General features: G+C 42.4%; 1 protein-coding gene across 1 annotated transcript; it reads left to right on the forward strand.

The window, feature by feature from the left end:
- The first annotated feature begins 238 nt into the window (after nucleotides 1-238).
- On the forward strand, nucleotides 239-26,496 carry LOC108700229 (myosin-J heavy chain). The gene is made up of 11 exons (XM_041575247.1): nucleotides 239-266; nucleotides 2,258-3,420; nucleotides 7,463-7,558; nucleotides 14,197-14,271; nucleotides 16,246-16,350; nucleotides 19,550-19,687; nucleotides 20,406-20,585; nucleotides 21,146-21,358; nucleotides 22,620-22,811; nucleotides 23,584-23,683; nucleotides 23,878-26,496. The coding sequence occupies exons 2-10, from the start codon at nucleotides 2,260-2,262 to the stop codon at nucleotides 23,674-23,676; spliced, it is 2,253 nt and encodes a 750-aa protein (XP_041431181.1). The 5' UTR covers nucleotides 239-266; nucleotides 2,258-2,259; the 3' UTR covers nucleotides 23,677-23,683; nucleotides 23,878-26,496.
- Nucleotides 26,497-26,788: the final 292 nt, after the last annotated feature.

Here is a 26,788-nt window from a genome sequence, read left to right on the forward strand (position 1 = left end):
CTGTGTCATTGTCACTGGATTCCTGTTTATTGGCTGCCTCTATGGTGCCCGCAGAAACATTCCTCTCAAACCTGCTACCCAAAATGGTCATACACTGTCACTCTTCCCTGGAACTCTCAGAACTTTTCAAACCACTGGAGCTCAGCAAAATTCCTTCTGTGGCTCCGGCACTGACAGGGTTAAGTGTGCTCAGGTATGTGCACACCTCAGCCCCTCCCCTGTGTATACTGTGGCCAGAACCATCCGCCAGCTTCCTGGGCTGAGAGGTGAGCTACTGGCACCCAAGGGAGACACAAAGAAATTACACTGGTGAGAGGCTCATTCTGCTTTCTGGGCTACATGGAAACTTGTGCAAGGGGTTAAAGTCTCAAGCATGACCCTGTGGTGGAATGGAACAGCCGGCAAAGTACGGAATGTGACAGGCAGCAGCCATCATGTGACAGGGAAGTGGTTTGTCTGGGAAGGCTGTGTGACTGGCAGACATCATGGGATGGTGGGAGGCAGTGTAGTAGAGAGGTGGGCTTAGCCCTATCCAGGCTCCCATATAGGACAAGCCAGGGAAACTCATGTGTAACTAAAGAAGTGTTGCAGTTAGCGAAGGAATGACTCAGAGGGAGGGGTAGTGTCAGTGGAAGGGCAGGTTCCAGCTTTAGAACATGTTTAACAGGCTATAGTGCAGATGTCTCCAACCCTTTTTTACCCCTGAGCCAAATTCAATAGTAAAAAGAGTTGTGGAGCAACACAAGCATGAAAAGAGTACCTGGGGTGCCAAATAAGGGCTTTGATTTGCTATTTGGTAGTTCCTATGTGGAGTGTCAGCCTACATGAGTTTCTATTTTGTAGTACACCTGGTTTTTGTGCAACCAAAACTTGCCCCTAAGCCTGGATTTCAAAAATAAGCACCTGCCTTGAGGCCACTGGGAGCAACATCCAAGGGGTTGGAGAGCATGAGCCACTGGTTGGGGATCACTGTTATAGTGCATGTTTATAGGGGGCTGAGAGCCTGGAGCGGGGGATTCTCCAAGGGAAGATCCAGAGTTTTAACTAGAATCTCTCACAGCCATACAAGTAAGCACTTTGCCCTCCCCCTTGTACTGACATTGCACATAACTAGTATTGTTAGATCTAGTGTTAGATAGTTTTAAATCATTGTTTACTGTGAAATTTCCATGGGATTAGTCATGTAAAGAGAAGCACAAACAACAGATTCAGGAGCATAATCAGAAAGTAAAATGCAGCATATATTTATATTTTTTCCCTATTAATAACATTGGGATCAACCATAAGTTTTACCAGCCAGGCTAGGCTACTACTGTCTGGATGGGTGCAGATCCAGGTACTTGTGCACTCAATCTCCCTACACTGGGTCAGGTTTGGTGCACACCAATAAAATGACTGGATCTGCACGTGCCACATCTCAGCACACACATGCCTTGCCTACCTTTATCTCCTAGCAGGTGCACCAGCAGCACAAATAAAAATAGATACCATAGGATATAGTCTAGGGTAGCCTGTGCATTAATCCGCCCAGTCTAGTCTTTCCCATAAACTGTGCATATTGTTTATAAATATATTTATATCGTAACCACAAGTTGTTATGAAACATTCTCTGAGAGATAGACGTGATACAAGCCAGTGTACCAATATGAGTATAGATATAGTAATATATGGTATAAGATGAGTAAGTGCCCATTCAGGCACCAAATGGGTTAGGCTTCTTGTATGTCCTAATACATTTTATTTTATTAAATAAATGTATTGAATACAATTATTATTTTATTAAAACTTGAGCTACTGATTGGCCTCGTCCCACTTCTCCAGTTTACCAATATCCCTCTAAATCCTGTACTGTAGTTGGGTTTAGAGAATTATTCTAATACATTTGCTGGTTCACATTTGTACATTCCTGTTGGCTGTTTAATACCTTTGTGAGCTCATGCATGTAATTCAATGTATAGCAGATAATAGAAAGACGAGGTGGAGGCCAAACTAGAATGTATTTCATTATCAAATGTGGAGCCCAGAGATGTCAGGCCAACAAATTGGTTCAAACTGTGTGCCAGACCAACATGGTGTGCATGGGCATAGAACTGATAAAGCAGTTACTGACAAATCCATAATGACAGAAATTAAAATATTTTATTATTTTTAATGTGCTTGTACACTTTTTTTTTTTTTGTCACTTATATTGGTCTTTTTTTGCTATTTGTAAGGATAGTTGTTTATTGATGTTTTATCTTAATCTTTCATCTGATAGCCATGTCTGATCACTGCCGCCTGTGTGCCAACCCCCTTCGCGGGTCCCGCCGCAAATGGCTTTTTGGGGGTTCTGGTTCCCTTTCTGCCATCTATAACCATGTTATGGGTTCTCCTATTTCAAGGACCCCACCTAGAAGATCCCCAAGATCTCATGGAAGCAAAGGATCACCAGAAGATTCAGAATTTCTCTGCGGGAAGTGCTGCCACTCACTCAATGTTTATCATCGCTACGACCTGGTAATGTCTCGCATGCGACAGCTGTGTGAACGCAGATCTACACGTCTACTTGCTGAAAGAGAGAAGCTCTCCTTTACCTTGCGTAGTATTCATGCCAGGGCATGGGGCCTCCCTCTTCCTGACTACCAGGAGCACAGTCAAAACAGAAATAGACATGGATATTATGGCTTGACCAGTGAGCTGTGTTCTACTGACCATCCGTTACACCGTAGGCCCCTTTCTCCTGGGTACCAATTATTATGCCCTGGCTCCCCTTTTCCTGGCCAGCAAAACTCGTACCATGGCTCTCTAGGTTCTCTCACTTCTGGGACACCTACAAAGTTATACCATCAACTTTTGGAGCAGGACCGCTCAACGTGGGAGCATGAAAGCTGGTGGGAAGATAGAAGTGACACATGCTCACGCTGTGCCAAAGGAGACAAATGCAGATACTGTTCCTCCTGGAGGGTTTCGGATTCAAATTATGAAACTGTGTGCACTGTTCCTCGAAGGAGGAAACATAGTAGAGATGAAATGGATCTATCTAGTTTACATCGGAGTAAATCACTGGGAAGTTTTTGCGGGGAGAGTAGCAGAGAGACCCTGTTGTCATTTTCCACCTCATCCCTAGATGGACTCTCTTTTACAGGGGAAGATGAAATGGGGGGGGTTTGGGAGCCCCAATCCCCTCTTTTTAATTCACCTCCAGTTTTCCCTTCTTCTAAGCCCGTTTTACGGGAGGCATTGAAGGGTTTGAAGGAGATAACATACAGCCCTGTGAAAACTCCTGCCCAAAGCAGAATTCCAGTGAGGAAGAGGGGTAGCTATGAAAAGATGATTGCTGAGACCAGAAGCATAAGAAACAAAGATGAGGAGACTCTAGAGCAGTCCTTAGGAGAAGAGACTGAAGAAGACATGGATGCATTTATGGGAATTGAGCCTGAGGTGAGAAACTTTGTCGAAAGGCAGAATAACTTCTGTTTTATTCAGGTTTTTAATTGAACTTAGATTAACTTATTTTATGATTCCATTAGACTTTAAAATAAGCTTTAATAGTGTTCAGTTATTCTTACTATGCCTTTTATAATTCACTCTCATTGTTAAAGGGGTTTTTCACCTTCAAACACTTTTTTCAGTTCATTTGGTTTCTGATTGTTCACCAGAAATAGAAAGACTTTTTCCAATTACTTATTATTTTCTATATGTGACCGTTTTTCTAATATTGAAGTGTAAAGTTTCATTTTTCACCTTCTAAAGCAGCTCTGACAAAGGGGGGGGGGGTCGCCGACTCTGTAACTGTTCTAAATTGATACATATAGTTGATACATTTGTTATCTTTAGCCCTGCTGAGCAGAATCCCTGAATTTCATTAAAGGCACCAGTGATGGGCGAATTTGAATTTGTCCCATTTAGTTTCACCGAAAAATACACTAAAAAGCAAATTTTGACTCCGTCGTCAATTCACGGGCATCAAAATCAATTCAAACAGGTGCCTTTTAGTGATGGGCAAATTTATTCGCCAGCTGCAAATTCGCAGCGAATTTCCGCGTTTCTCAGCCAGCGGCAATTCCGACCCGATGACAATTCCGACGCCAGCAACAAGTTGATGTGCATTGAAGTCAATAAGCGTCCATTTACTTGTCACCGGCATCAGAATTGTCACCATCGCCGGAATTGTCGCCTGCGGTGAAACGTGGAAATTCGCTGTGAATTCGCACCTGCCGGGTAAATTCGCCCATCACTAAAAAGCACCTGTTGAAATTGATACAATAGTTGCTAATATCCCACAGATGCTGCTGATGAATCGATCAACCGATTGTAGCAACTAAATGCAGCAAATTGGGAGGAACTCCACGTGCGATTTCGGGACGATCCGACGCTCTGCGAAAAAACGCAGGCATCACGTCTGATGCAACGGGAAAAAGGTAAGTAATATCATTGTCGGATGGTGTCTCAGTGTTGATGCGACGCTCCACAACTGTTGGATGCAGACTCTACATGCTACATCTGCATCCGGCAGTCGTGTCACGTCAGATCAACGCTGCGACTTCATCCGACATTTCCATCACGTACCTTATTTCCGTCGCATCCGTCTTGACGCCTGCATTTTTGCGCAGAGCGTCGGATCGCTCTGAAACCACCCATGGAGTTCCTCCCTTACCTTTCAAAATTCTCCTGGATCACTGAGCTGCCAGACTTAAACACTAGAGACAGGAACTTAAACTTAAAGGAATACTGTCGAAAACATTTTTTCAAAATGAATCAGTTAATAGTGCTGGTCCAGCAGAATTCTGCACTGAAATCCATTTCTCAAAAGAGCAAACAGATTTTTTTATATTCAATTTTGAAATCTGACATGGGGCTAGACATATTGTCAATTTCCCTGCTGCCCCAAGTCATGTGACTTGTGCTCTGATAAACTTCAACCACTCTTTACTGCTGTAGCAGCTCCCTAACACAAGATAACAGCTGTCTGGTAGATCTAAGAACCACACTCAATAGTAAAAACCCATGTCCCACTGAGACACATTATGTTACATTGAGAAGGAAAAACAGCAGCCTGCCAGAAAGCATTTCTCTCCTAAAGTGCAGGCACATGACCAGGGGCAGCTGGGAAATTGACAAAATGTCTAGCCCCATGTCAGATTTCATAATTGAATATAAAAAAATCTGTTTGCTCTTTTGAGAAATGGATTTCAGTACAGAATTCTGCTGGAGTAGCACTATTAACTGATGTGTTTTGAAAAAAAAACATGTTTTCTGATTACAGGATCCCTTTAAATTTTGGAGAAACGGTAAAAAATAAAAGTTTTGATAGATTGAAAAAAGTCTTTGTTTATGGTGAGCAATCTGAAAACAACTGAACTGAGAAAAGTAGAAGGTGAACAACCCCTTTAAAAGGGCTGTATACCCCTTTGTTCAACATGACTACAATGATTAGGGCTTGTGCTGGACATATTTTATAATAGATTTAATCATGAAAAATCTATGTTTTTTTGTTATTTGTTGACCTAAATAGGGATGTAGCGAACGTCGGAAAAAAAGTTCGCGAACATATTCGCGAACTTGCGCAAAAACGCGAGCGGTTCGCGAACGGTTCGCGAACCCCATAGACTTCAATGGGAAGGCGAACTTTAACATCTAGAAAAGACATTTCTGGCCAGAAAAATGATTTTAAAGTTGTTTAAAGGGTGCAACGACCTGGACAGTGGCATGCCAGAGGGGGATCAAGGGCAAAAATGTATCTGAAAAATCTGCCTGTGTGTGCTTGGAAGAGATAGTGTAGGGGGAGAGCTGTTAGTGATTTCAGGGACAGATGATAGTAAGTTTGCTGGCTAGTAATCTGCTTGATACTGCTCTGTATTGGAGGGACAGAAGTCTGCAGGGATTTGAGGGACATTTTAGCTTAGGTAGCTTTGCTGGCTAGTAATCTACTGTTCTCTTTAAACAACTGCCATACGTTGACCTTGTAGGCATTGTTTGCCCAGTTTTTTTGGACGCAGCCACTGAAGCACAGTTGCCAGAAAAAATATGCCATATAAATGCTGAAAATAGTCATTTTTCGCCATTACGTAAAATATATTATGGCTGCTTGAAAAAAGTGACTCCGGTGTTTTTCTGGAGACGGTAATATTATGGATATTTAGACAGAATGGGAACAAGGTCACACAGCTCGATGGCGGGTTGAAGAAAACAGTGTGCAAATAATGCCTACAAGGCCAACGTATACACTACTACAGCGGTGGATACGGATTACGTAAAATATATTATGGCTGCTTGAAAAAAGTGACTCCGGTGTTTTTTCTGGAGACGGTAATATTATGGATATTTAGACAGAATGGGAACAAGGTCACACAGCTCGATGGCGGGTTGAAGAAAACAGTGTGCAAATAATGCCTACAGGGCAAATAATGCCTAAAAGGTCAACTTATACACTACTACAGCGGTAGTAAAATAAAAAAAAGTAAAATAAAAAAAAAATGAATATTAAAAAAAAAAATTAAAGTTGGTGCTGCTGAACTACTAGGAGCAGCAGATTAGCACACCAGTCCCACTCCCCAACACTGCTAGACTAATAGCACTGTGCTCTTATAGTAGTAGTAGTAGTAGTAGTAGTAAAACAACAAAAAAATAAATAAAAGCAGTCCTTACAAGGACTACTGTTATTGCAGCAGTCAGCAGATGAGATCAGAAGCAGGACAGCTGCCCACTGCAGCTACATACAGAGCACTGCAGTAGAAGGTAGATTACTAGCCAGCAAAGCTACCTAAGCTTAAATGTCCCTCAAACCCCTGCAGACTTCTGTCCCTCCAATAACAGAGCAGTATCAAAACGATTACTAGCCAGCAAACTTTCAACTGTCCCTGAAATCACTAACAGGCAGCAGCTCTCTCCCTACACTATCTCTTCAGCACACACAGGCAGAGTGAAAAAACGCTGCAGGGCTTCGGTTTTTATAGGGAAGGGGAGTGGTCCAGGGGAGAGCTTCCTGATTGGCTGCCATGTACCTGCTGGTCTGGGGTGAGAGGGCAAAAAAAAGCGCCAACAATGGCGAACCCAAAATGGCGAACGTCGCGCGACGTTCGCGAACTTCCGGCGAGCGCGAACACCCGATGTTCGCGCGAACAAGTTCGCCGGCGAACAGTTCGCGACATCTCTAGACCTAAACAGGGCAAACATTCTGTTAATCTAATTATTTACCTCTCAATGCATGAAATAGCCTTAGTCACCCTATTTGTTCTGTGTTGCTTAAGAAATACCAAAAATCATAGATTTTTGTGATTAAGCGAATGGCAAAAATTAAGTTCATCACAAGCCATCTGCAAAATTATGTTCATCACAAACCATCTCTCCTACTTTGATTTGGTGGAGAAAAAAAAATAATGGTAACAATCTGGGTTCATTTCAGTATCTGGTGAGCATCTCCGCATTGCTTCATATTGTCCTTTCTCTTTGTGCTTATATATAACCTCACTATCTCTTGCAGGTCTGCAGGTCTCAAGTCTCTCGTGCTCAGCGCATCCAGGATACAATTAAATGGTTACAAAGTCAGCTGCAAGCAAACAATCACCAGGATCATAAGGTACAGTTCAGTTGTCCTATGAAAGTATAAACCCTGAGTGGCTTCAAAACCAGTTTGGGGCATTTTGGTCTATCCTTAAAATGCTTGGAACTGCCCCCTGTTGCACCATTTGTTTGCTGATTTCAATCCTACCATGGGCAGTAGCCTCTCTTTTCTGCATTGAATCGGCTTGTCGCAAACAGACTACATCTCAAAATGCAGAGATTCGAAGTTCTTAACCAAAATCTTCTGTTCTCACCAAGCCAATTCAATGTGGATTGACCTTTCCAGCTTTCAAATGGGAGTCACTGATCCCATATAAAAACAAATGCTCTGTAAAGCTGGCCATAGATGTAAAGATTTTTTAAGACCAATTTGCCAGGAAAACAAAGGGAAGCTGCCTGCTTGGCCCTGCAAACATAGAGAGATTGGGACAGACAAAGATTTTTTAACCTGGCCGATCAATTTCCTGACAGATGTCGGCCGAAAAATTGTATGATGTATGATCGTTCGAATCCCACTAACGGCACGATAATTTTGAAGGATTGGTCAGACTTCGGTAAAATCGGTCTTCGGCAAGAAAAATCTTTGCATCTATGGGGAGCTAGAAATGTATTGTTAGTCTCTAATTGAAATTAGTGCTTGGTTGCTAGGGTAATTTGGACCCTAGCAACCAGATTGCTGAAATTGCAAACTGGAGAGCTGCTGAATAAAAAGCTAAATGACTCAAAAACTACAAATAATAAAAAATGACTTGCAAATTTTCTCAGAATATCATTGTCTACATATACTAATTAATTTAAAGGTTAACAACCCCTTTGATGTAATACATATCAAAATGAAAAGCATGGGTGATTTAGTCAAGATGTTTGTTGACAGTGTCTTGAGATCTTCTGATCACCAGCTAAAGGTCTACTGGTAGGTGTAATGCCCGAAGGCGCAGTTGAAGTAAGGACCAAAGAGAAGGCAACAATCCAAGTTCGCGGTACAGAAAAGGGTTTATCAAAGAATGGTCGTAAAACAGGCAGAATGGTCAAGACAGGCAGTACAGATTCAAAGTCGATAACAGGCAAGGTTCAAACACGGATAAGCAAACAGAATATATCGCACCCAGGAACTATATGAAATAGACCTATAATTGGGCAAGGTCAGGATGGAAATGAGGGTCTTTATAGTCCAGTCTATTGGCGCCAAAATTGACGCGCTGGCGTCAGACGCAGACGCCAGCGTCCCCACGCTGACGCCTTGACGCCGGCGCCCGATTCTGACGCCGGCGTCCGTTCCGTCGCCGGCGACCAATCACAGGGCAAGAAGGAGATGATGCAGGATGATTGCGACCACCCGGAGCCATGTGCAGGGAAGAGGAATCGCCATTTTGGACGCCATCTTGGAGCAGGTCAGTAGACTCCATTACAGTACCCCCTTCCTTAGGGGGGGCCTCAGGACCACCGGGACCAGGACGGGAAGGAAACTGCCTATGAAACCTGCGAACAAGGATGGGGGCATGGACATCCGACTTTTTCACCCAAGAGCATTCCTCGGGACCGAAACCCTTCCATTCGACAAGGTACTGGAGAGCGCCCCTGGAAAAACGAGAGTCCAGAATCCTGCTGACTTCAAATTCTAAATGGTCATCGATAACAACAGGAGCTGTGGAAGAAGAAGAGGGGGAAGACACTGCAGGTTTAAGGAGAGACACATGAAAGGCATTAGGGATCCGCATCTCGGGAGGAAGAAGAAGACGAACTGCCACAGGGTTGATGACCTCGATGATGGGAAAGGGACCGATGAATTTGGGGCCAAGCTTAGGAGTGGGAATCTTGAGGCGAATATTCCGTGTAGACAACCAGACCTTGTCACCAGGAGCATAGGGTGGGGCGGCAATTCTCTTCCTGTCGGCAAACTTCTTTTGAGAGGATGAACTCTTTTCCAGATTAGCAGTGGTGGCCTGCCAGATGGCCAGCATATGAGCGGCTTGATCATTAGCAGCAGGAACATTTGTGAGTAAGAGATCCTGAGGGAATGCCAATGGGTTCCGGCCATACACACAGAAGAAAGGAGATTTCTGGGAAGAAGAATGTAAAGAATTGTTATGGGCAAACTCCGCCCAGGGAAGAAGGTCCGACCAGTCGTCTTGACACAAAGACACATGGCAACGAAGAAATTGCTCCAAGGCCTGGTTAACACGTTCAGCGGCACCATTGGACTGGGGATGATAAGAAGAAGAAAATTGAAGAGAGATATTTAAAGCATTACACAGTGACCTCCAAAATTTAGACACAAATTGGGGACCACGGTCGGACACAATTTCTGCTGGGAAGCCATGGAGGCGAAAAATATGTTTAATAAACAGTTCTGAAAGTTCAGGAGCAGAAGGCAGTTTGCGGAGAGGAGTGAAATGAGCCATCTTACTGAATCTGTCGATAACAACCCAAATGACAGTGTGGCCGGAGGAAATGGGCAAATCGACAATAAAGTCCATGGCGAGGTGAGTCCAGGGTCGAGATGGGATGGGCAGTGGAAGAAGAAAACCCTTGGGAGGAGAATGTCCGGATTTAGACACAGCACACGTGGAACATGAGGAGACAAAATCTTTAACGTCCTTTCTTAAGGTTGGCCACCATACTAGACGAGATAAGAGCTCGGTCGTCTTCTGAATTCCAGGATGTCCGGCCTGTTTGGAACTATGAGACTGAGACAAAATAGCAAGACGAAATTCTGGAGGGACAAAAGCAACACCAAGAGGAGTTTCCGCAGGAGCAGAATCTTGAGCGGACAACAATTGGGAGGCACAGGAAGGGAACAAGGCAGCAATAATCTTGATGGAGGGTACCACAGGTTCAGGTTCCTCGGACACAGAATCTTCGGGAATAAAGCTTCTGGATAAGGCATCGGCCTTCCTGTTTCTGGAGCCAGGACGAAAGGTAATGACAAAATTAAAACGGGAAAAGAAAAGTGCCCACCTGGCTTGCCGGGGATTCAGGCGTTTGAGGGTTTGGATGAACTCAAGATTCTTATGGTCGGTAAAAATCGTCACAGGAACCGAAGAACCCTCCAGTAAGTGTCTCCATTCCTCCAAGGCTAATTTGATGGCAAGTAGTTCACGATTCCCCACATCATAGTTCTGTTCTGGGGCAGAAATTTTTTTAGAAAAGAACGCACAAGGATGGAGTTTACCGTCAGAAATGGATCTCTGTGATAAAACTGCTCCAGCTCCGACATCAGAGGCGTCGACTTCCATGAAGAAGGGATGTAGAGGTTCTGGGTGCCGAAGAATTGGAGCGGAAGAAAAGGCCTCTTTGAGGGACTTGAAGGATTCCAGGGCTTGAGGAGACCAGTGTTGAGGTTTGCCCCCCTTACGAATCAGGGCCAGAATTGGAGAAAGTCTGGAAGAAAAATTTTTTATAAACTGTCTGTAATAATTGGCAAAGCCGACAAACCTCTGAATGGCTTTGACACTAGTAGGAAGAGGCCAGTCCAGGATTGCAGACACCTTGGCAGGATCCATCTTGAAACCTAGAGGAGAAATGATATAGCCAAGGAAAGGAATAGACGAGACTTCAAAAGTGCATTTCTCCAATTTAGCAAAGAGATTGTTCTTCCTTAGTCTGGAGAGGACTTCACGTACTTGGGCACGATGTTCCAAAAGATCTTTAGAAAAAACAAGAATGTCATCCAGATAAACGACCACACATAGACCCAACAAATCCCGAAAAATATCATTAACAAACTCCTGGAAGACCGCAGGAGCATTACAGAGACCAAAGGGCATGACCAAATACTCATAATGTCCATCACGGGTATTAAAGGCGGTCTTCCACTCGTCCCCTTCACGGATCCGGATAAGATTGTATGCCCCCCGAAGATCCAGCTTTGTAAAGATATTGGCACCCCTAAGTTGATCAAACAGTTCAGAAATAAGAGGAAGAGGGTACCTGTTTTTAACTGTGATCTTGTTGAGTCCTCTGTAGTCGATGCAGGGCCGCAAACTACCATCCTTTTTCTCAACAAAGAAGAAACCTGCACCGGCAGGGGAGGTGGAAGGACGGATGAATCCTCTCTGAAGATTCTCCTGGATGTATAACTTCATAGCAGAAGTTTCCGAAGGAGAGAGTGGGTAGGTGCGGCCCCTGGGGGGCATAGAGCCGGATAGAAGTTCCACTGGGCAATCGTAAGGCCGATGGGGAGGAAGAATCTCAGCAGAAGACTTGTTAAACACATCGGCAAATGCTTGGTATACAGAGGGAAGAGAAGAATTAGAGGACACAGAGGAAATTTTGACAACCGGAACAGTGGGTAGGCAGTTCTGTAAACAAAAAGGACTCCATCTGGAAACTTGCAATGTGGACCAGTCAATGACTGGATTATGTGCACATAACCATGGCAGTCCCAGGACAACCGGAGTGGAAGGGCAATCAATGAGGAGGAAGGATAATCTCTCCAAATGCAAGGTGCCCACCTTAAAAGAAAGTTCCTGAGTAGAATGCGAGACGAAGGCAGACGACAGAGGACGATCATCAATCGCCAGGACACGAAGAGGAACTGCCAAGGGTTGGAGAGGGATGGAATGACGTCTTGCAAAGGATCGATCCATGAAGTTTCCTGCAGCACCGGAATCTAGAAAGGCTTGTGAGGAAAACTTTAAAGAGCCAAACTGGATCTGCACCGGAAGAAGGAAACGTAGAGTAGAAGAATGGGGAGAATGACAAATCCCACCCAGGTAAGTCTCCCCGAGCTTACCTAGGCTTTGGCGTTTCCCGGCTTCACTGGACACTCCTGGGCAAAGTGGGCTTTACCCCCACAGTAAAGGCACAGGCCGGCAGCCCTTCTCCGGAGTTTCTCCTGTTCGGACAGGCGGGCCCGCCCAATCTGCATGGGTTCTTCAGCCGGCAAGGAGGAAGAAGCAGAATCCATAGGAGCAGGAGGAAGCTCAGGGGGAACAGGATTGAAAAGCAGGGGTCTCTGGAAGCGGGGGGCCAAAGAAGGTTGGAACCGGGGGTACCTCTTTGTACGCTCTCGGTCGAGTTCAAGCTGGAACTCCCTCTGCCGGGTATCCACCTTCACCGCCAAGGCCACCAGATCCTCCCACCGAGAAGGAATTTCCCGGGAAACGAGGTCATTCTTAATGCGTATAGCCAAGCCGTTGTAAAAGGCCGCGTGGTAACCATCGTTATTCCAGGAGGTCTCTGCCACCAGGGTACGAAATTCAATGGCATACTCGGGAACTGAGCGAGTGCCTTGTTGAAGCTGGAACAGTCGAGCCGAGGCTGCAGTAGTACGACCAGGAGCGTCAAACACCGTCCGGAGTTCTTGGAGAAAGGCCCCGGCGTTGTCGATCAGCGGGTCTCTCTTCTCCCAAAGGGGAGACGCCCATTCCAGAGCCTTCCCCTGCAGACGGGAGATGACAAAACCAACCTTGGCTTGCTCGGAGACGAACTGGCCTGGCTGCAGAGTGAATTGAATTTCACATTGGTTAATAAAACCACGACAAGCTTTTGGGTCTCCGCTGAAAAGAGGTGGAGCGGGAACACGAGGTTCAGACACCTGGAGAGGAGCAGGAATGGCAGGAACAGGCACAGCCGCAGGAGCCGCTGGAGACATGGCAGTCAATTTCTCCAGGATAACATCAATTGCCTGGCCAATTTGAGACTGCTGGGCTTCATAGGATTTCATGCGAGAAGCCAATCCCCGAATGGCCCCTCCGACATCGAGGGGTACTTGGGCCTCCTCCGAGGGGTCCATGGCCCAATTATACTGTAATGCCCGAAGGCGCAGTTGAAGTAAGGACCAAAGAGAAGGCAACAATCCAAGTTCGCGGTACAGAAAAGGGTTTATCAAAGAATGGTCGTAAAACAGGCAGAATGGTCAAGACAGGCAGTACAGATTCAAAGTCGATAACAGGCAAGGTTCAAACACGGATAAGCAAAACAGAATATATCGCACCCAGGAACTATATGAAATAGACCTATAATTGGGCAAGGTCAGGATGGAAATGAGGGTCTTTATAGTCCAGTCTATTGGCGCCAAAATTGACGCGCTGGCGTCAGACGCAGACGCCAGCGTCCCCACGCTGACGCCTTGACGCCGGCGCCCGATTCTGACGCCGGCGTCCGTTCCGTCGCCGGCGACCAATCACAGGGCAAGAAGGAGATGATGCAGGATGATTGCGACCACCCGGAGCCATGTGCAGGGAAGAGGAATCGCCATTTTGGACGCCATCTTGGAGCAGGTCAGTAGACTCCATTACAGTAGGTCCCGATCTACCTTTTGGAAAGCCCTGAATTAGATAGAAAAGCCAGCTAACTGATTCACAGATCATGAATGAGAACTGCTGCAATAGTGTTGGTGTTAACTTTCAGACAAACACCTGATTCTTTAGTTAATAGAATGTGTTCCCGGCCAAAGGTGGCTGTTTTGGTCAGTCCAAGACTTAGCCTGTTTTTCCTTTTAGCCTGTTTGTCATTTGTTTTATATTTTTCAGGAATTAGTTGCAATTCTGTAAATTGGATTTGTGTAATTCGCTCATGCTTCAATTCTACAAAAACCTTTGACCAGTAGTGTATATGCTTGGAGATTATAATGAAGATTTGTCCTTGATGGGCAGTTTTCTATATCAACTGTGTAACTATGAATCACTTTGTTTGTCTATGTTACTGTAGGAGTCTTTCAAAGAACAGAAGGAACTGATCCAGGAATTGCTGAAAGCCTTAAACGTTAAGGAAGAAATCCTGGAGGTGGGTAGAGTATAAGGACTTGCAAGTAAAGATTTCTCTCTTTGTGGAGGGTCAGTAAAAAGATATACAGACCAGGACAGGAATATATGAAACACAATATGAATTATTACGTTTCTATGACACCCTCTTATTCTAACATTTTTATAATGTAAAAGACAACATAATGTGTATAATTGTATATTATTATGTAGACTGTAAGCTCTACGGGGCAGGGACTTCTTCCCACTGTGTCTCTTACCGCATAGCACATAAAGCTCTTTGTGCTGATATGAACTCTGTGTATATTTATTGTATGATTTGTCTTCCCTGTGTATACTTGAAACCTTTATGGATATGTGCATCAACTACTGAGTAGTCCTGCAGAGGTTTACTTTGCTCTTTGCAGTGGCCTACCCTGGGTCCACTAGGTGGGTAGAAAACCCCCAGAAGATATATAAATGCTGCGGGATACCATATTAGACTGATACAACCTGATCACCAGTGATGGTGGCAGTAAGAAGGTACTAAACTACAGGGGAATCCTAAGCTCCTGTTGCTAAGAGGAGTATGCAGATATATGCAGACACCAATGGTAGAACTACCTGGAGGTTGGGTGCAACCTCATCTAGGCCTATGGGGACCCTGGCGGAGACTGTGGAGGTGCTGTAAACCTCAGAGCAGGTGTAAATATTTGCATCAGGTCTATAGGGGTTTAGTTATGTTGCTGGTTGAAACTCTTAAATAACAGTAAGGTTAACATATCGTTACCATACGTTTCAGTAGGCCACTCCCACTTTGACTACTTCCCATTTAAAAGACCAGTAACATAAAAATTTTTTTTAAAAAAATTCGTTTCTACTTAATGAAAAAAAAAACCCAACAAGACAGTTTAAACACTAAATTCACAAAGTCTTTATTAAGAAATTACTTACCGATTCTCTGCTTGCGCTCCTCTTCAGAAACGTTGACAGGGCGACGATCCATCGTGCGACGCTCGATTTCTCCTCCCTGCCTTCTTTAGGAGATAGCCAGGGGGGAGAAATCGAGCGGCGCACGATGGATCATCGCCCTGTCGCTATTTCTGAAGAGGAGCGCAAGCAGAGAATCGGCAAGTAATGAAGACTTTGCGAATTTAAGTTAAAACTGCCTTGGTGGTTTTTTTTTTGTTAAGTAGAAACTAATTTTTTTAATTTTTATGTTACTGATCCTTTAACCACACAGTTTTAAGGTCACAGCTATATATTCTTTTTTTCCCGTATATTTAGGCAAACAGGCGGCTGTAATATAAAATATTCTGTAAAACAGTAACACAACTCCGCAGTATTTCCAGACAACATATTCCATGTCATGTCTGTCTATAATCCATCAACTTTAGATGATTTTGCATTGCTTTAAATTTTTTTGTCATTTGTATGCTTTTATTACTGTTTTAATGCTTTACTAATTCATGTTATGCAATCAATTCTCTTTATTTTATCTGTGTACTTTAGCGTTATTACCAGTGACAACATCCCATTAAGGGGCAGATTTATCAAAGGTCGATGAGGATTTTTGAATTTTTTTTGTGTACATCAACTAGGGAATAGTCCAAATTCAAAAAAATTTGAATATCGAAATTTATCATGTACTGTCTCTTTAAAAATTATACTTTGACCATTCACCATCTAAATCCTGCCGAATTGCTGTTTTAGCCTATGGGGGACCTCCTAGAACCTATTTGAAGTCAATTGGTGGACTTTGAAAAATCAAAGTTTTTTTTGGGGGGAAACTTTGATTCAAATGTGATATTACTTTGATTCATACAATTCGAATTCGGCCGAATATTGACCTAATCGATCGAAAACTGACCTATTCAGCCAAAAAAAACCTTTGACTTAATTTCAGTTCATTTTTGAATCCGAATTTTGAAGTTTTTCAAATTCAAAATTCAACCCTTGATAAATGTGCCCCTAAAGGTTATAGTGGTAGGGATTTACTCCTATATTTTTCCTTTAGGACTGCCTGACTTTATTGCTGTCCCTGCCAGTGGAATCCGACCCGTCGTATGGCAATGTGGTGACCCTTATTGAGAAGCTAAGGGAACAAGAGAAGAAGCTAAAGGTGACCAACAGTACAAAGCAGTAAATTATGGTGACACAATATTACAGCACTGCGCAATATAATCACATTACTAGTTAGGCCTGGCCATAATATTTCACTTCATATTTTGCTCAAAGGGGTTGTTCACCTTTTAAACACTTTTTTTCAGTTCAGTTGTTTTCAGAATGTTCACCAGAAACAAAGACTTTTTTTAATTGCTTTCCATTTTTTATTTTTTACCGTTTTCCCAAAGTTGAATGTTTACGTCTCTAGTGTTTCAGTCTGGCAGCTCAGTGATCCAGGAGCAGATTCTGAACCTACATTTAGTTGATACATTTCTCCGCAGCATCTGTGGAATATTAGCAACTATTGTATCAATTCTAACAACTCTCATTAATGTAACTCAGGGATTTTGCTCAGCAGTGACAAAGATAACTCAGCTAAATGTATCCATTTAGAACAATAAAAGGGGTTGTTCATAGGGATGGTCGAATTTTTTCTCCTTGTTTCGCCACAGAAACGACGCCCATAGAATTGTATGGCACCGTGCGACAACATTTTTTGTGCCGCCCATAGACATTTCGGCAGCAGCAAATTTTTGGCGAAACGAAACGGGTCAAATTCGCCCATCCCTAGTTGTTCACCTTCCAAACACTTTTTTTTTAATTCAGTTGTTTTTAGATTGTGCCCCAGAAATAAAGACTTTTTTTCAGTTACTTTCCATTATTTATTTTTTACTGTTTTTCCAAAATCTAAATTTAAAGTTGAATGTTTGTGTCTCTGTTTGAGTCTGGCAGCTCAGTAATTCAGGTGCAGACTCTAAACTATTACAATTTTGCAACATTTAGTTGATCCATTTCTCAGCAGCATCTCTGGAGTATTAGCAACTATTGTATCAATTCTAACAGCTGCCTGTAATGAAACCCAGGGATTCTGCTCTGCAGGGACAGAGATGAGAAATGTATCAACTAAATGTATCAATTTAGAACAGTTTACAGGGTCGGCGACCCCCTCTCCCAGAGCTGCTTCAGAAGGTGAAAAATGACACTTAACATTAAAAAAGTCTTAATTTCTGAACGTCTTAGGGCTCTTACAGACGAGCGTTTTTACCTGCGCTCCCCTGCGTTCCGTTTTTCTGTGTTCAGCCGCAGTGGAGCGCAGGAATAGACGCATTACATTTTTTCCAATGGGGCTGTACTCACACAGGCGCGTGTAGGCGCCGAACGCAGATTGAGACGCAACATGCTGCATTTTTCCTGCACACGCCTGTGTACAGCCCCATTGGAAAAAATGTAATGCGTCTATTCCTGCGCTCCCCTGCGGCTGAATGCAGAAAAACGGAACGCAGGGGAGCGCAGGTAAAAACTCTCGTCTGTAAGAGCTCTTAATATCTGAAACCAGTTGAACTGAAAAAAGTGTTTGAAGGTGAACAACCCATTTAATCTCTAAGTAATATTACACATATAGGATCTTATATGCAGGGTGCTTTGGTGTTTTCTAGATGTGGTCTTAATATGCCCATACCAAAAAGCCAGGGTGCATCCACTTTCCTCCTCCTGCGTTTGTGGAGAAAAGTAAGTCTGCTGTCCTGCACTCTTTCCAGTAGCTACATTGACAAAAACTGTTTCCGTCTTTGTAAAAGCTCTGTGGGTTGTCATATGATCCACCCCTTGCTTTCTGAGGCAGACTTTCCAATGCCACCTATCCTCACCAGACACACCCTCCCCTGCCTCATTTTAGGAGCTGAAGTAGAACATTCCAATTTAAAAAAACTGAATTTCTAGGGAGCTGCTGTCCGAGACAGACTCTCAAGTACATCATGGCAACTTCCATCATGATGCAAAGCCTGAAATTTGCAATTTTAGTCTTCAATGAGAGAACAAACCTGCATGTACCACCGACAGAACCTGGCATAGTTTAGTCATTAGTGACTACGTTGATTGTTACAAGCCTGGCAGAGTCCCTTCAACTGTAATTAGATTGCAGGTTTGTATTTGACATTTCCGAGGACAATGGACTTTTTATTTTTCTTTCTTTCTTTCTTTTCTTTTATGATTGTCTTTGTATCCACTGGTTTAGTTAGTTTTAGTTCTTGTTCATTTCTTTTATATAATACTTCATTGTAAGTTCTACATTTTGAATATTGTGTCATTGTACTAATTGCTTTCTTTTTCTGCATTCTACTTGTTGCCATACTGTCTTTATGGTTTATTGTGAAAATCAAATAAATATTTTAAATACAAGCCTGGCAGAGCATCTAGCCACACTGATTTAAGTTTACAAAATTTGACATTCACTTTTAACCATCTAACCGCAATCTGTAGGTGAGTTTCCATATTATAACCTCACAAGGTCTGCTTACACAGTAGAACAACATTCCTTTATTAAAAGGTGCTTTATTAATTATATAGATGGGAATAATACTTCAAAGTTGCTGCAAAGCTGCAAGGAGGATCACCTACTCATAAATCCAAAAGTCCAACAATATTAAACTCCTCCTTTGCACATACTATATTGTGGCCCAAAGATTATTAAATAACAAATTTCAAAATCAACAATACTAATTTATGATACTAAATCATTTAACGCTTTCTTATAAAAAATATACATAGATAAATATTTATAAACTACTAAATCACCTTTGTGTGCTATCTCAACAAAGCACTGTCTTTATATCAGCCAAACAAGCAAGCTGCCACTTAAGAATCTATTTTCTATATACTTATATATAGCAATGGTGGAAATTGAAAAAAGGCTATATGGCACAGGTTAAATAACGGATAACAGATAACACCATTATGTTTTACAGAGCTTATCTGCTGTATAACCTGAGCCCTTTTCTCCTTTGAATGGCTGCCCCCATGGCTACACAGCAGCTTATTTATATAAACAATAGTAGTGTTTCTGAAGCAAACACATCAGTTTTACCAGTGCAGGGCAACACTTTATTATATTTTTATTGCTTTAAAACACTTTAATTTTTTGATGTTACTGTTCCTTTAAAGAGTCTGGCTTAAATGCCTGTGGCAGCTTGTTGTGACTCTGGACACTCACTTAATTTGCTTGTGCTCTTTCATGTTCCTATGATAGGTTTCTAAATTAGAGTAAACCCCTTACTATTCATTCAGGACCATGGGAAAAATGCTCCGTAACAATTACCCTTACCAAAAATTCTTTAATGAGCTCTCATCTCTGATTCTCCTTCTTGGTCTTGGTGCAGACGGAACAGGAAGAATTAAAAGAGAATGTGCATCAGAACAAAGAAGAAACCATTTGCTTAAAGACGGAGCTGCGTGAGAGAGAAGAGGATTTGGCGCGCCTATCGAGAGTGCTGCGAGGGAACCAGGACACCATTACTGTGAGAGCATTGTGTTAAGAGATGAATGTATTAATAATGAACATTTAGGGGCAGATTTATCAAGGGTCGAATTTCGAAGTTAAAAATACTTAGAAATTCGACCATCGAATTGAAATACTTTGACTTCGAATATCGAAGTCGAAGTTTTTTTCATCGAATTTGGCAGAGACGTAACTAGAGGGGGCCGGCCCTGCCGTGGGACGTGCAGCCGGGCCCCGCCCCCCTCTGCTCCCTTAGAGCAGAGTGGCGCGCGAGCTGCTGGGGGCCCTGGCCCAATTGCACCCCTCCCCGGTAGCTACGCCACTGGAATTTGGGTATCCTGTGGTTGAACGATTCGAAGGATTTCATTGATCGAACAATTTTACTTTGACTTCCAAAAACTTAGAAAAATGCTCTCAAAGGTCCCCATAGGCTAACATAGCACTTCGGCAGGTTTAATTTGGCGAAGTATTGAAGTCAAAGTTTTTTTAAAGAGACAGTACTTCGATTATCGAATGGTCGAACGATTTTACTTTGAATCGAATTCGAAGTCGTGGTATCCTGTTCGATGGTCGAAGTATGCAAAAAATTACTAATTTAGAATTCTTTTACTTCGAAAATTCCCTCAAATTCACTTCGACCCTTGATAAATCTGCCCCTTCGCAGTGTGAAAATGCCAAGAGTGATTTAGTAAACTTGAGCGAATTGTAAACTGATAACATTAATCCCTATCTGCCAGGATCTGCGAGACGTTCTGAGTGAAAAGGAATTTTCAATTCAGCAAATGAAAATAAGTTTAGAATCCGCTGTCAGATCTGCCGCCTCCCAAGATGCCCTGCGCCTGGCTGCTCTGCGAGAGAAAGATACACTGATCAGTGCCGTGCAGGGAGCACTTTGTAGCAGTAACCAGGATGTGGAGGTGAGATCTGGGTAAACTGATTTAACCCTAAGCCAAGTCCAAATGTACCAAATGTAATCTCTCACGATTTTTGAACATAAATGCCATCTACAAACATATATATATATATATATATATATATATATATATATATATATATATATATATATCCTAACATAGCAGATGTCATCTTGTTTCAATTAATGGTGTTTGCAGTATTAATTTGCCAATCAATGTTTACATGTACCTGGTATGTGTAGGCCGGCCCAATCCTTACATATAGCGATGTGCAGGCCAGCCAGAACCATTTTTGCGGGTTGTGCGGGAAACCTTACTGTGCTGCCTTCTGGCAGCCACCATTTATAGGCGCACCTGTACCCCACCTCCCCCTTTCTTTACATCAGAGTTGGACTGGTCGGGTGCAGGTTTATAAACAGAAGTGCTGGTCAGGTAGGGGCTGGAAGCAGGTGGGTGCGGGGCGACTTTTTGTCGATTCTCACTTCACTACTTCTCAGCCTTAACCAGCCCCACACATTTTGTCATTTTCCTATTAGTAAATTATACATGTACATATCTCCTAGGCACTTGCAGATTCGCTTCTCTCTCAGGGGCTGGAAGATCTAGATGGGATGCTCCCTGGTGTCTCCCCTACTGAAGCCCTACTGACTCAGCTAATGGAAAAAAGTTCTCTTGTGTCCCAGTCACTCACAGACAGTCAGAAACAGAGTATTCAGCACCAGAAAGACATTCAGGATTTGTTGAATGATCTCAATGAAAGCCAGACTCTGCTGCAGGTAAGTTCTCATAACTAGCGATGGACGAATTTGTTTTGCTTCTCTGAAAAATTCGCAAATTTTGACGCCCGCATCAATTCTGATGCTTGCGTCAATGTCTGACGCCGCATTAAAGTCAATGGGCGTCCGGATAATATTGACGTGTGATGGGTTTGACACGAGTGACTTTTCCGACAAGCGTCCACATTTTTTTTGAATTTTGCGGCAGTTTCGTAAATTTATTCGCCAGCGCCCAAACGTGGAAATTTGCCACAAATTTGTACCGAATTTATTCGCCCATCACTAGTCATAACCCCGTTTTTGCATGGGCAGTACCTGATGCCTTTGTCAACAAACAGCTAGGGGCACATTTACTAAGGGTCGAATATCGAGGGTTAAATAACCCTCGATATTTGACCATCAAGGTAAAATCCTTTGACTTCAAATATCGAAGTCAAAGGATTTACCGCATTTAGTTCGATCAAAGGGCAAATCATTAGAATCGAACATTTCGAAGGATTTTAATCCATCGATCAAACGATTTTCCTTAGATCAGAAATTGCTTAGAAAGCCTATGGGGAATCGTTTGATTCAAAGTCGTGGTCGAAGTAGCCAATTCGATGGTCGAAGTAGCCAAAAAAAACCTTTGAAATTCAAGTTTTTTTCATTCTAATCCTTCACTCGAGCTTAGTAAATGTGCCCCCTAATTTATGGCTTGTGTTCAGTTTCCTGATTCACTTTTTTTTTTACAAACACCAAGGAATATATTTTAGGGGCTTATTCCTTAAAGAAAGGGGAAATCATTAGTTTGAAGGATTTTAATCCATCGATCGAACGATTTTCCTTCAATCAGAAATTGCTTAGAAAGCCTATGGGGAAGCTCCCCATAGGCTAACATTGGTGCTCGGTAGGTTTTAGGTGGCGAAGTAGGAAGTCGAAGTTTTTTTTTAAAGAGACAGTACTTTGACTATCGAATGGTCGAATAGTCGAACAATTTTTAGTTCGAATCGTTTGATTCGAAGTAGCCAATTCGATGGTCGAAGTAGCCAAAAAAAACTTCTAAATTCAACGTTTTTTTCATTCTAATCCTTCACTCGAGCTTAGTAAATGTGCCCCCTAATTTATGGCTTGTGTTCAGTTTCCTAATTCACTTTTTTTTTACAAACACCAAGGAATATATTTTAGGGGCTTATTCCTTAAAGAAATGTAGGCTGCAGTACTAATTCGTTAACCCCATGTATTATACAAATCATAATCTTGTCATAAAACCTTTCCATTCCAGGATCAGCTGCAGCACTGTAAACAGCGCCTTCAGGCTGGAGCACAGGAGAAAAACACTCTACGTGAGGCTTTGCGGCTGTGCGAGGCAGAACTTAGGGCAGAGAGACAGAGATATATGTGTGATATGCAACTGGCACATGAGGAAATGGCTAAACTTCAGGGCACAGCAAGAGAAAGGGATAGGACCACACAGGTAATGGAGTGACCATGGTTATTTATCTCTTTTGTGACCCTGGTGGAGCACTGCTGTGAGCATGTATGTTTCAGCAAAAGGTTATAGGAGAACTAAAGCTGAACTAAAGAAGTAGCTATAAATGTTGTACATTATATTTTGGGCTTCTGTACCAGCCCAAGGAAACTACAGCCCTTAAGCAATAACGCTCTGTGTCTCCAAAGATGCCCCAGTAGCTCCCCATCTTCTTTTCTGCTGATTCCCATGCTCTGTGCTGCTGTCACTTACTGAGCTTAGGGACCCACTCACAATATACAGTACATATAGAATAGAAATGTCACAATATAAGGCTGATTAGTAATTAATAAAGATAATTATTAAATGACAGCACAGAAACCAGTTCAACTAGCATCAGAATTTAATAATCAGCCCTGTAGCATCAGCTTATATTACAGGCCAAATTTATTTTCTGCTGGATAATTAGTGACGAGCCCTAAGCTTAGCTTCTCAACAGCTGCTCAGAGCCCACTGAGCATGTGAGTGTCACAGACACTTTCCAAGATGGTGACCCCCTGTGACAAGTCTGAAGTCCTGAATCATTGCTGCTATTGAAAAGCTGAAACTTTAGGCTTATTGCAACAAGTTCACTATATAGAATATGGCATTTCTAGCCATATACATGTTTAGGGTATAGTTCCCCTTTAAAGGCAAAGGCTTAGATGTTCCTACCTAAATATGTAAATGGTAAATAGCAGAACATCCAGTCACTGATATCTGGTTCTGACATATTTAGAAGCTGCTGCAGGAAGCACAGAACAGAGACCATACAATCAAGAGGCTGCAAGAGCGACTGAGCCAGGGAGGTGTCATGAGAGACATGTTGTGAGAGTGAGGTTTGTGCTGTTCCTACTTGAAATCCACTCACCACACTCTTTCATCCTTCAGTACTTTACTTTAATCTTCCTTCTGCCTGTATATTCTCTTTTCCTCCAACTATCTCCCACTTAAATTTCTCCTCTTTTTCTGTATTATTCTCCCGATTCGCCCTTGTTATTCCCTCTCACACCTTTTTATTATACTTTTTCAGATTCACCACTGATTCACCTGATCACTGCTGTCAGTTCCAGCATGGGATGGATACTTTGTTACCAGTGTACTTTGTTTACAATGAAGATGAACATTTAGGATCAAATCTATTTCTGACAATTCCAGATTGGGATTCCACGGTGCCAATGCATTAGGTTTACAAATGGACATGTGGAAGTTCAGGTTTCTATCTAATTCTTATACAGTTGCCAATATATAGATGTACTTCTGCACAAAAAGATTGTTTGGTGCCTCTCGAAACTGCCAGTAGGGGGTCATTTGCTAAGAGAGCACAGACACATGGGTACAAATAATTATGTCAAGGTTTTGAGAACCAATGACATTAATATAGAGTAGTACAGAGTAGTATAGAGTAGTATAGAGTAGTACACAGCAGTGATGGGCAAATTTATTGGGCAGGCGCAAAATCACGGCAAATTTGGCCATTTCGCTGCCGGTGAATAAATTTGTGAATTTGTTGCGAAAATTCGCGACAGTTTAGAAGCCGGCGTCAACATTTTTCCGACACCGGTGCCCATTTAGACGCTGGCAACAATAAAGGGATGGTCAATCGCCGGCGCCCATTAGTCAATGGCCATCCGTTTATTGTTGCGAGCGTCTAAATGGGCACCGGTGTCGGAAAACCGTTGACGCCGGCGTCTAAACCGTCGCCAGCATTACATTACAGTCAATGGCCATCCGTTTACTGTCGCCAGTGTCTAAATGGGCACTGGCGTCGGAACCGTGACACCGGCGCCCATTACAGTCAATGGGCATCCGTTTATTGTCGCCAGCGCCTAATGCACGCTGCTGTCGGAACCGTCGCCAGAGGCGCCTATTACAGTCAATGGGCATCCGTTTATTGTCGCCAGCGTCTAAATGGGGTCAACTTTGACGAGGGTACCCATTTTGATGCAAAATTCGTGCCGAACTGAAATGGAACAAATTTGCGTAGAAAAAATTTTGACGGACGCCCATTGACTGTAATGGGCGCCAGCGTCAAAGTTGACATTACTAGTACACAGCCTTGTAACTCAAGGGCAGTAATTTGGGCAAACCCAATAGCATTCAGCATGATACAGATTAATTATATCCTGCGCAAATGCCTTGGGGTTGTTTTTAGGTTTGTAACAGACAGGACTTGCTCTTGTAGAATCGATGCAGTTATAAGAATTATTATGCATTGTGTATTATTGTAAGTAGCATTTATTAGTGTTATTTCTAATGAATGAAAATCATGTTTGTGTCCTAAAAATTTTCTGTGTTGGATCTGGCCAGATGTTAGATTCACTGAATATGTAAGACATGCGTGCAGTGATAAATGCACAAAGAACAGGATTATTGATTGTTTTCCAAATTATCAAACCAAAACAAGAACCTATTTAGAATTTATATATACAGCATGATAGAGAGAATGTACAGAACACTGCCAGGGCCTTATGAATTTAAAGGAACAGTTCAATGTAAAAATAAAAACTGGGTAAATACATAGAAATTTTTCTAATATAGTTAGTTAGCCAAAAATATAATGTATAAAGGCTGGAGTGACTGGATGTCTAAACTAATAGCCAAAACGCAACTTCCTGATTGGTTACTGCCTGGTAACCAATCAGTGGAAACCAATAGAGCTGAAAAGCAGGAAGTAGTGTTCTGTTCTGTGAGACATTCAGTCACTCCAGCCTTTATACATTACATTTTTAGCTAACTAACTATATTAGAAACATTTTTTATTTTTCACAGTCTATTTACCCAGATTTTATTTTTTACACTGAACTGTTCCTTTAAAGGAATGTTATGGGGGGGAGAGTATAGTTACACCCCCCCCATGAGAGTATTGCACATTGCCTGTTGCAGTGTTACTATATTTAAATTGTACAAGAACACTGCCGGGCTCATCAAAATGAAGTACCTTATATACTGTCACCACAGTGTAATCCAGGTATAGTCTTGTAAAATCTTGGGACATGGTATTGAAAAGGTATATGGAGGGGAGTTACTTTTATTTCTTTAAGCCACTGCCATGGGAGGGTTGAGAGGGTTAAGGTTTTTTTGTAAATACATGTTCAAGCATTTATTGGATTTCTATTATATGAACGGAGCATACTGGGAGTTTGGAACCCACTGCCAGACCATATTCCTGAAGAAAAGTGTGCTAAAGGAGAAAATAGTTTCCTTTGAAGAATTCTTATTTCCATCTTGCAGAATTTGGAAGTATCTGTATTACCGAACATGGGTTTGTTACCTGGGGTTTTAGTGAAGATTGTATCTCCGTGATTAAGGTACATTTACTTGGGAAGATGATATTTCACAGATTCCAACCCCGAATATAAGTGACAGACTGGACAATGTGGGAAAAGGTCAGATAGTACTTGATAATAAAGTGTTGCAGCTTTGTGAGAGCAAGTTAAATGGCTTGAATATTATTTAGAAATCCATAGACAACTTTATAACATTTGCAATGAATTCTTTAATGGGTCAGTATATACAGTCCCAATATATAATATAATCAAATTGAGTTCATTTTGTATGAAGATTGCTTTGCCCATTACTTTAATGGGAAAAATGATTCTTTTAAATTCTCTATTAAACATTAGAAAATAAAAGATGTTTTTTTAATTTATTATGCTATCTGTGGAGATATTGTTATATTAGTAGGGTGTTGACTCGCTCAGCCCTTTTTCCGAAGTCGCCCGAGGCAACTTCGGCGACTTTGGAAAACGAATCGCCGCATGTGATTTGCGCCGTCGTTTTTCCGTTTTAGCCGGCGCAGAGTGAGGGAAGGCGTTTGGGGAGATTGGTCACCTCAAAGACGAGGCAATTAGTCGCCAGACGACCAAATCTCTCCAAAACGCCCAGTGTGACCTTACCCTTAGGGCATTTATTTTCTTTTTGTGTTTTAGCATGAGGGTTTC

This window comes from Xenopus laevis, chromosome 8S, assembly GCF_017654675.1.
Source record: "Xenopus laevis strain J_2021 chromosome 8S, Xenopus_laevis_v10.1, whole genome shotgun sequence".
Taxonomy (NCBI): domain Eukaryota; kingdom Metazoa; phylum Chordata; class Amphibia; order Anura; family Pipidae; genus Xenopus; species Xenopus laevis.

What these genes read in the sequence shown, in the direction of transcription:
- LOC108700229 (XM_041575247.1), top strand. Translation starts at nt 2,260, where the DNA reads ATGTCTGATCACTGCCGCCTGTGTGCCAACCCCCTTCGCGGGTCCCGC. An exon ending in TTATGGGAATTGAGCCTGAG is followed by an intron (nt 3,421 to 7,462) that starts GTGAGAAACTTT and finishes TATCTCTTGCAG; the next exon opens with GTCTGCAGGTCTCAAGTCTC. An exon ending in GGAACCAGGACACCATTACT is followed by an intron (nt 19,688 to 20,405) that starts GTGAGAGCATTG and finishes CCTATCTGCCAG; the next exon opens with GATCTGCGAGACGTTCTGAG.